We start from the raw sequence: 11,328 nt of genomic DNA, 5'->3' as shown, positions 1-11,328 counted from the left end.
AAAATCTTGAAGTTTTAGGGTTTGGGATGGGGTAGGTAGGAAAAATATGGTTGTAGTTGAAGGGAGGGGTTAGGATTTGAGGGAGAATAGTGTAGGGTTTTATGAGGAATTATTGGGGAAAATATTGGTGAATATAGGGGATGGGGAATCAAAAGGAAATAGGAAAATGAGAACCTTGGTTAACATTTATTTTTGAAACCCTACAGCAATCTTGGCATTTAAATCCTTAGAGCAAATTAATGGACAAGGAGGGTTTTTACACTTGGTTTTCCATGGCAAATATATCATAATCTCTTATATAAACCATCCAAAAACCAAGAAAAAGCCATGAATGTAAGCCTACCTGTGTTTTGATGCTTGAGAAGAGGCGTTTTAGTGATTTCTGGCAAAGTTCTGGGCAAAAACTTCAATGCATAGCGCGCCTCACCTAACGCGCCGCGCGCTCCTGATGCGTAGCGCCCTTGTAAAGTTACACTGAAAATTGCGGCCTAATGCATAACGCGCCACCGATGCATAGCGCGCCCAACCTGATGCGTAGCGCGCCCTGGAAACGGCCCGATTTGCCCACAAATTCACAAAATCGCCTTTGAACGATGCTCTTCACTCTTGGAATGTGGAATGGGTTTCAAATGAGGAGAAATATTTTCATATAGACTCCTTGTTGATTTTTGCTTGATCCAAAACCCCTTTTCTTATGTTTGGTTGTTGACACTTTTTGAAAATTAATAGGCTTTGACCTTTTTGGTTTCCCCTTTAAAATTGGTTGAAATAATGATTTTCTCTGATAATTTTTGCAGGGATAGCTCTGATATACTCTGGCAAAGGAGACCAAGGCTGCACTTGAACGTTTGAAGAACTGAAAATTTTGACAATTTTTTACAAAAATGAGATGGCGACTTATCTTCAAAACAGAGTTTTGAAGAGAAGTCCTAATTCAGCTATACAATGATGAAAATTATTGAAGTGATGGTCTATCAAAGTCATCCCTCTGGCCTGCTAGTCTTCTAAGACTTCTCAAGACAAAATTGACTCAACCCTAGACCTAAGACCTAAAAATTTAAAACATGATTGTAAATGTCCTTTGAAGACTTATTTTAATAAACAGGCTTGAACCAGCAGTGCCAAGCATGACGGGAATGAATGACACAACCCACTCCATTAGAGTATTGGCATGCCTAACGAAATGCAACTGACCAAAACTGATGGGACACCTAATCATGAAATGCAAAAGAGCTTTGATCTCTGACGGAGGGATAACTAGACCGACTCTAACAAAACCTACTACACCGTGGTTATCCAAGAAATGACAAGGCAAGGCTAAAACCATTGTCAATCCAAGAAAATCCCATGCCAACGATAACAAATCAGCAAGGAATCACATGCATATATCATGCATCCAAAAACTAGCAAGGAGATCACACATGGAGCATGTTACCTACAAAGTAATCATGTTTTCTCTCCTTTCTTTCCTTTACTTTATCTTTGCTTTCTTGCTTTCCTTCTTCCAGTTCCAATTGAATTCTAGAGTGCTCCAAGAATACTCTAAGTGTGCAAGAGTGTGAGAGAGCCAAATGCTAAACTGAAAAAAGCTAGAACTGGCTAAAAGTTATAATGACCAAAAGCTGTGAACTAATTCTCTGATGCCTTTTTATCATTGATGTCTCATTTTTTTTCATTTTCCTTCATTTTCCTCTAATTTTCCTTGCATGCATATTTGTCTCTATTCACTTTAATTTTCTCTTATTTTCCTTTATTTTCATAATTGAATGTCAATTATTGCCTCCTCTCTGCTAATGCCTTTGCAAATTTCCAATCATTAATAAACCACAAGTGATGCCCACTATAATGTTTGCCCATCATTTATCTTTGAATACGTGTCTCATGACCTTGGCATTATTTTATTTACAAGTAGAATGAATGAAGAGTTCTTACTGTCTTGATTATGGTGGTTTCAGTGGCTACAATATATTATAGTTGTCATTCCTTTTTCTATCAAGTGACTTTTCATGTGAACAATGGTGATAAACAAATAGATTGTCATTGTCATTGGTAGGGTGGTTTCTTTTCAAGTTTTCATTCCATCTCGACTCCATAACTTGTGTGTTGTAATGTTTTATAAGAGATAATTTTCAAAGATTTTTAAGGGCCAATAATTTTAAATACATTGTAATAATAATTTTGGTTTCAAACATTTTGAATCATTTGTGCATCACTAGAGGATTGAAAAAAATGAATGACATATCTACCAACCAACAAATGTTTAGGAAAAAAGATGGGAATATAAGAACATTTGGCATTGAAATGCTTTTTCTATGATCCACAATGAATTTTCTATCATTAATAATATTTTTAAATGTCACATACTAATCTATATTAAGAATAAAATGAATTACACATCTTGCTCTCATTAATGATATATATATAAGAAATATATTTGATAATTAGCATACATATTCAAATATTGTGATTCAATGTTGCCTTAAAAGATTTTTATGAATTATAAGAATTATAGTTGCTCATATTTAAAAGCAGAAACATAGGGCTTTTTCACTTTTAGTTACTCTATCTTTCTAAAGTTAATATCAAAATTATCTTACTTCACATGCACATCCAATTGTTTTATTTATGGCTGAGAGAGAATGAAATATTTTTACAACAAATATATTCATTTTTTTACATATCTAGCTCATATTAACTATTTTTTATTAAGAAATAACTGAATTTTACTTTCAATTAAGTTTTTTTACAATGAACTTTTTTATTATAATCAACACTGAAATATACATATATAATAACAAAAAACCATGAAAATATAAAAATATGAATACTTACGCAAAAAAAATTCGAACAACAAAATTATTTGAAAACATTAAAATTTCATCAATAGTAATATGAGAATTCATTTAGAAATGATGAAAAAATATAGAAATATGAAATTGATATAGAAATGAAAAAACTGTGTATAAATAATAAAATTTTATTAATAAAAGAATGGTGTATAACACAAAAATATCCTCCACTACAAGACATTTTTTCTCGAGTATTTGATTATTTGTCAATGTCTGCCCTCCCATGTGTATTTCGCCCTTGCTTTGACCACACTGTAAATCAATGGCGAATTGATTCAGCCACGATTGGCCTCCGTTGAAGTGATTGGGATTGTGGCCCTCAATTCTTATTTCCTCCGGACATTGACCAGCTGGAGCTTGTATTTGCGCGTTGTTTGTATTTAACTGTGGAGGTTCCTGTAGCTAATCAACTTTAATTCCCCTGTCACCATAATTAACACTAGCCTCATTTTGTTTATAGGAGTAGATACTCCCATTCCCACTACATACCCAACGATATTGGCAGTGCAGGCAGCCCGATTCTTTTCTGCTTGACTATTCTGTAGAGTTGAATATTCTGTAGACTTGCTTGTTGCGATTTTCCCGTGCTAATTTGGGTTTGAGGACCGGATATTGGCTACATGATTCCTGCCGAATTAAACATACCATTATTCGAGATGTAGCGCCTCTGAAATCCATATCCATTTATTTGGGATTGGCCACTAGGAAATCCATTCAAGCAAGCATTACGTTTTCCCGCCGCGCTGTCACCGGCCCTGTGCTGCTTTAATGGGTGTGGGTATGGGCGTTGCAGTACGGAGTAGTCTAACAAGGTTCACCACCCGGAAAAACGTCTTGCTCCGGCCATCGGCAATTCTTCCGCCCTCAGAGCCACCGTTCCACGTTAAATCGTCTGACAGTAAGGGGTAGTCTAACAAGGTTCACCACCCTGAAAAACGTCCTGCTCCGGCCACCGGCAATTCCTCCGCCTTCAGCCACCGTTCCGCCCGCCACCGTTCCACATTAAATCGTCTGACAGAGTTAATGCTCATTTCAATTCCAATTTTTGTCAAACAGAGGTAATGCTCATTTCAATTCGAATTTTTGTCTAATAGAGTTAATGCTCATTTCAATTCGAATTTTCCCCAAACATGATCAATGGTTCCCTCAATTCCTTCTTGTTCCATAGAACCCAGAGTGATGAACAGCAGGTCAAGGTGCTGGACTCGAAAACACAATTTGGCATCGCCGTGGGGACTGCCCAGGGAATCACTTATCTCCACGAGAAGTGCCAAAACTGCATCATCCACTGCGACATCAAGCCGGAGAACATCCTCCTGGATTCCAATTTCTGCCCCAAGCTGGCCGATTTCGGTCTGGCAAAACTCCTGGGCAAAGAGTATAGTCATGTTTTGACGACCATGAGAGGAACCAGAGGGTACTTGGCTCCCGAGTGGCTATCGGGGCTGCCCATCACTGCCAAGGCCGACGTCTACAGCTTCGGTATGACATTGCTGGAAATAATTGCCGGGCGGAGAAACATGGACTAGGACTCCGAATCCAGCGAGCTCTTCTTTCCCACCTGGGCTGCAACGCAAATCAACAGCGGAAACGCCATGGATCTGCTTGACAAGAAATTGTTGAACAATGCAGACGTTGAACAGGTGAAAAGGGCTGCCATTGTGGCAGGATGGTGTATTCAGGACTTCATACAGTTGTTGCGCGGGAGGCGCAGCTATTTAAGCGGTTAGGGCTACGAATGCTCAAGTGTGGCTGAATTGGGTGTGTGACTTAGGTATTGGTGGTAAGGTATTTACATGAACAATGATGAGAAACTTTATTTTTTTTAGCATGGGTTTGCAAGCTTAGTCTCCTTAAATTGATACAGGTCTTTGTTTTGCAGGTCTTCAAGAAGCAAAGAGTGAAACGGTGTTGCTTACAACCTCTCACAATCATGCCTGGCTGTCCAATATTTACTTCATCCCAGTCATGGACTGTTGCTCCATGTAAGGCTGTTTTCGGTGGTGGCTTTCATGACTGTATTGGTACTTATATTTTACTTCTCTAACTTTCTTATTGTCACTATACAGATTTAGGTGGTTACAACCCAATTCGATTTTCCAGCATGACTGACATCAGATTTTACAAGTTTGGTAAGTTGTCTACAAAGACGTGGGACGTTGTCTATCATGGGATCACCTTCTCTGGCATATGTGGTACACGCACCTGTAGCCAATACAAGAAGAATGTCAGTTGCAGGTTTGCGAAAGGAGGTTATGGAAAGTTTGACTTAGCAAAGGACAGTTGTGATTGTGTGTGCCCATGTTGTGAAAAGCCTTTCAAAATCTTGAAAACGTGTAGATTTAATGGATGTAAATGGGAGTACACGGGTATGGTCCAAGATCCAAATGAAAGTGACTCTAAACCTCCGAAAAAATATATTAAGAGAAATGGCAATGGCGTGGCAAACGCTAAAATTGGGTATTTTGAATACACTGGAGACTTGACAAATTGGAGGTTCCTGGAATTCACTGTGGAGAAAATTCCAGAGAACGAGCTCATTGTTCTCTAAAGTTTGCGTTGATTTCTTCGCGCCAACTCAATGCAAATTTTGATTATCGCTCTTCTGCATTTGGCGGTCATGCATAAGAAAATGATTCTCTCGGTGTATGAGATGTGTCTGAATTTTGGAGGAATGTGAAATAAATGTTCCCTGTTTTTGGTTAGTCCTAGTAGCTAAAGCTTTATATCTAGTCGGATATCTTCTGTAAATCAAGTCTCGGATATTGGAATGGTCTGTGATGTCTTCAGATTAACGAAACTCTACTGAAATGTGCCCCTTTTTCTTCGGCAGATAGTACTTCCGAGAGATTTTGTAAGTTCAGAAGCGCTTTGGGACACCGGATTATTAATATAATCTCTATATTCTACCATATTTTGAACATTGATCTTGTGAGATTGTTTTATGTGTCAAATTTTGCCGTCGTCGACGGGCTTCCAACGATCTGTATCTTTACATTGCGACAGTGTTTAAAAAATTCATTTAATTTCTTAGATGAATTTCTACTATTTTTTCCATAGCATTTTCCTACATATTTTTGAGTTTAATATATGTGCCAAAAGATTTTGGTTAACATTTGAGAAATATGTTATGGATTATTGGGATCATATAGTGAACGTTAACATCAATTTTCAAGCGAATCATATTAGTTTAATATATGTGCCAAAAGATTTTGGTTAATATTTATAGTGAACGTTAACATCAATTTTCAAGCGAATCATATTAGTTTAATATATGTGCCAAAAGATTTTGGTTAATATTTGAGAAATATGTTATGGATTATTGGGATCATATAGCGAACGTTAACATCAATTTTCAAGTGAATCATATTTTTTAATGGGAGTTCTAGAAGTAGAATTGTTGAAATGTGTCAATAAAATAATTTTTTATGCATTATAACATAATATATTCATAGCTCGTTTCATAAGAATGGTAATCAGACTGTAGTTTCCTTATTCAGTTATTTCTAAGCAATACTTTTCATATAAATATAAAGGACATTTATACATGTTGTGTTGTTAACTGGTTATATTTTTTTCCAATGGATTACAATAAAAATTACAATTATAAAATAGATAAATAAAAAATTTATACAAATGGCTTAAGTGTGATTTTTTAAAAAAAATTGGTGAAATTCTGTGGTCTAATTTCTTTAAAATATGGCCGAAATTCATTGAAATCATAGGCTTGATGGCTAACTCCTGCACAATAGAAGTGCTTTGTGGTTTTAGGGGTTTTTAGGGCGATGAATCCATATACACAGTTAAAAAACTAGTTTAAACAACACAAATCAAGATTTAACCTCAAATATTTCAGTGAAATTCAGGCACGAAGTAGCATCTCACTTCGATAACTCACCCCACCTCCTATTCAGGAAGAACTCTCTCGTGCTGAAAGGGCAGGAAATAACTAGAGGTACCTTCTTCCAAACACAAAGGTAATGTCAAATTTGGTTGATCAGGTGCTTGATACAAGGAAAACACATTGGCATTTTAATTAGTCTATGCAGATATTGGAGCTATACTGGCACATGAAATTCTTTCATAGCAAAGTTTTACTGGATTGACATGAGAACACAAAGGACCTCCTCCTATCCATGGAACACCTGGACAGACACATGACAAACCTAAAACAAGGACTAGAGCTGATCAAGAAGCACCTTGGAACCCCCCATACTAGTCATTGTTCATCACGCAAGAACAAGTAGTCAATCTAGGTTGTAGCAATAGATTTGGACCCCTCTTCCTTTTTTCCTCACCCTTATTATTTTTCAGTTTTTCATTTTCCTATTTATTTGTCATTCTCTCATGGCTTTCGAGCCCCACATATTATCATATGTATGGTGTATTTTGAATCTCTAAGCAACACCTTGTTAGAACAAAGACAAACCTTCAAAATGTTAGAACAAACTTTCAAGCATGACATAGCGATCAACATGCCAAAAGATGATCACTGATCAATCAAATGAAAAGGGTGCGAAAACTTGACAAGAGCTCATGGGATGACCCCGAGCGTTTTCGAACATCAAGTGAAGAAACCAAGGAATGCTCCAAAATTTGGATGCAGGCCAAAATTTTGGAGTGTGTTGCAGCCGCTACAACACACCTCAACCCTCAACCACAATGATTTCAGCTATATTGTCTAGAAATCACTAACAGCAACTAGATCGATATTTACCCAAGCTATCCAAGGCTCTATCAATTAGTAACTGAAACCACAACCTCCAACATCCCATGTTGTTATAGGGCTCCAGAGATCTCCCATATCAACCCATAGACGCCAGGGCACTTAAGTTGTTCCAGGGCTCCAAAGAATTTGTTCCAGCCCATAGCTATAGGGAAGCTGAGAAACAATCAGAAAACAAATAGGGAACCCACTATACCTTGCTTATCCAAGAAATGAAAAGGCAAGGCTAAAACCACTCTCAATCCAAGAAAATCCCATGCCAATGAAAGTAAATCAACAAGGAATCACATGCATATATCATGCATCCAAAAACTAGCAAGGAGATCACACATGGAACATGTTACCTACAAAGTAATCATGTTGTAGTTGTTGATCCAATTGTCTCTTTGCACTCATTGCTTTCCTTTGCTTTATCTTTGCTTTCTTGCCAATTAAATTCTAGAGTGCTTCAAGGATACTCTAAGTGTGCAAGAGTGTGAGAGAGACAAATGCTAAACTGGAAAAAAAAAAAAGACGAAGTGGCTAAAATTTGTAATGACCAAAAGCTGTGAACTAATTCTCTGATGCCTTTTTATCATTGATGTCTCATTTTTCTTCATTTTCCTTCATTTTCCTCTAATTTTCCTTGCATGCATATTTGTGTCTATTCACTTTAATTTCTCCTATTTTCATTTATTTTCATAATTCACTGTCAATTATTGCCAGTTCTCTTTGCCAATGCCTTTGCAAATTTCCATTCATTAATAAAGCACAAGTGATGCCCACTATAATGTTTGCCCGTCATTCATTTTTGAATACGTGTCTCATGACCTTGGTCTTATTTTATTTACATGTAAAATGAATGAAGGGTTCTTACTGTTTTGATTATAGTGGTTTCAATGGCTATAATATATTATAGTTGTCATTCCTTTTTCTATCAAGTGACTTTTCATGTGAACAATGGTGATAAACAAATTGATTGTCATTGTCATTGGTAGGGTGGTTTCTTTTCAAGTTTTCATTCCATCTCCATTCCATAACTTGTGTGTTGTAATGTTTTATAAGAAATAATTTTCAAAGATTTATAGGGGCCAATAATTTTAAATACATTGTAATAATAATTTTGGTTTCAAACATTTTGAATTATTTGTGCATCACTACAATATTGATGAAAATGAACGACATTTTTTTCAGAGAAAAAAGCGGTATAGATTATATTAAGGATATATAATGATGAGTTATACATAGGATTTGAAAACCTCAGCCATATTAAGCAAAATCATTTGAATGGGGTGGAAACAATTCCCCAAAAGAGACAACTGCTGAAACTATCCGGAATTCCTCAAAAAGGTAAACTGCTGTTAATATCCGGAATGTAGCATATGTAATCTGAAGAAACCCTCCAGAAAGTAGCCTATAGATAATACATAATGGAGCACATAGCTGGAACATAAACAGATAAATAGAAGGACCGAAAAAGGCCCTCTTAGTCCGAAGAAGGCATGTACCCCGAAATAGTAATCAAAATGGAATCAAGAGGCTGACAGCAGCCCTGAAAAATACGACCATTCCTCCACTTCCAAATATGCCAGCAAGTGAGAATGAAAAGAGCATGCCAGGAGGGACATTGAGCGGACCACCATAAGAAGCCATCCTGAACAGAAGAAAAGAACCGGTGAGGGAAACCGTAAGTGAGGGAAAGATCATACCAGATAGCAGAGGAAGCAGCACACTCGAAGAACATATGAATGTTTGTTTCTGCCGCATCAAAACAGAGTTGACATCTACCAGGACCCTGCCATCCTTTCTTTTGTAGGACCTCCCAGGTGAGGTTCTTATTATAGAAGAGAAGCCATGAGAAAAGGATCGACTTAAGAGGGCAGGGGGCTTTCCAAAGCTTGGCGGGGAAGGGAGGGGAGGATGGTGGAAGCTCAGATGATAGGACTGTGTAGAGGTTTCTGACAGAGATGGGATGGGTTGATTTGTCAAGAGACCAGATCAGCTCGTCCTTGGTACCAGTTTGTGTGATCCCACAGTTTGAGAAGTGGTTGGTAAAGGAGAGCCAAAGGGGCCGGAGGGGGGGGTAAGGCTAATTGGAGATCATTTTTCCAGATAGGAACCCGAGAGGACCATGAGGATATAAGCTTGTTCCAGGTAAAGAGACCCCTAGAGTGGAAAAAGGAAAGTAATGGTGGAGGGACCATGGATTCTAAATTGAAGAGAGTGGGGTCAGTGCCAATGAAAACACTAGAGCCAGAAAAGAAAGTCCATTTTAGATTGTTGATGAAGAAGGATTGTAACTTTTTGAAGCTTAACCAAATAGCGGAGCCAGATCTGATGCCGAGAGTTGACCTTCTGAACCAGTATGTCAAGCTTCTACCCTTGAGATACTTATGCCTGATGAGAGTGCTCCACGGACCACTCCCAAAAATGCCTCTGTGGAGAGATTTGAAGATGAGCACTTTTCCAAAACATTTCAGGTTGAGAAGGCCCCAACCACCTGCCTTTTTCGGCCGCGTGATAGAGTCCAACTTCGCAAGATGATATTTGGAGTGATATGATCGACCGCCCCACAAGAAGTTAGCAGCAATGGACTTCATCTTCTTTGTAACGGATTACGGGAGCAGGAAAAGGTGACCCCAATACACCGCGAGTTGGGAGAGCACAGACTGTACCAAAATGAATCTGCCTGCAAGGGATAGAAGACGCATTTCCCATCTCGTGATTTTATTGTAGAAGCGGTCGATCAGCCAGTGCCAATCCAGGCTGCGATATCCCTTCGCTTTTAAACGGAACCCCAAGTATGTAAATCCATCGTTTATCAGTGCTAGATTGATGCCGAAACGGAGAGCAATCCACTGTGCTATTACAAAGTTCGAACCATTGTGATATAGCACTGATTTTCCATTGTTTATGTAGAGGCCCGTGGCGGATTGGAATTTCTGAAAGAGCACAAAAAGACAAACCCATGAAGACTTGCATAACATAGCGAAAATTAAAATGTCATCCACGAAAAGATTGTGGGAAAGAGAGATGTCCCTGCACAATCTAACCGGTCTGCACCTTCCTTCAGCAACAACAAAATTAGTCTAGGAACTCAGAGAATTCATCACCAAAATGAAGAGGAGATGGGAAAGAGGGCATCCCTGTCGGAGCCCTCTCTCAGCACAGAAGAAAGAAGAAGGGGTTCCGTTTATGATAGCTGAGAAGTTTACACTTTCAACACACGCCATAATCCAGCTTATAGCCTGAGACTTTAACCCAATTTTAGCTAGAAGGATTCTAAGAAAGCTCCAATTCACGCAGTCGAAAGCCTTTTTTAGATCAATCTTAAGAGCAACAGCATCAATATTTTTGGAGGATATTGAGAAAAGACATTCTTGGGCCATTGCTACAGCATCCAGGATAGGTCTGTCCTTTAGGAATGCATGTTGATCCTTTGTAATGAAGGAGTTTAAGACTTTCTTCATTCTTTCTGCAATTATTTTAGAAATGATCTTGTAGAGCGTGTTGCACAAGGCGATCGGCCTATAGTCCCCAAAAGATGTGGATTTTTCTTTTTTGGGGATAAGTGCAATGAAGGTGGCCGACAAAGCACTGTTAATGTTCCCTGAGATGCGGGAGGCGTCCACCATATCCAGCATATCTTTCTTGAAGAGGTCATAGAAATGGGAGAAGAATTCAACCGGCCAGCCGTCTGGCCCTGGACTCTTATCTTTTTTGAAGCTTTTGATAGTGTCGAAGAGCTTCGATTCCGAGATAGACCCAAAGAAA

General features: G+C 38.3%; 1 protein-coding gene across 1 annotated transcript; it reads left to right on the top strand.

Moving 5' to 3' along the window:
• The first annotated feature begins 3,979 nt into the window (after positions 1–3,979).
• Positions 3,980–4,378, top strand: LOC149204789 (G-type lectin S-receptor-like serine/threonine-protein kinase At5g24080). Its single transcript, XM_089397212.1, has one exon. The coding sequence runs from the start codon at positions 3,980–3,982 to the stop codon at positions 4,376–4,378; it is 399 nt and encodes a 132-aa protein (XP_089253338.1).
• Positions 4,379–11,328: the final 6,950 nt, after the last annotated feature.

Source organism: Pinus tabuliformis, chromosome 1_2, assembly GCF_031772625.1.
Source record: "Pinus tabuliformis cultivar Carrire ecotype Pingquan chromosome 1_2, CPIR1, whole genome shotgun sequence".
Lineage (NCBI taxonomy): Eukaryota > Viridiplantae > Streptophyta > Pinopsida > Pinales > Pinaceae > Pinus > Pinus tabuliformis.
Note: the sequence above shows the minus strand (reverse complement) of the source record. Positions and strands in the feature narration are given on the sequence as shown.

Coding starts and splice junctions, on each gene's coding strand:
- LOC149204789 (XM_089397212.1), top strand. CDS start 3,980: ATGATCAATGGTTCCCTCAATTCCTTCTTGTTCCATAGAACCCAGAGT.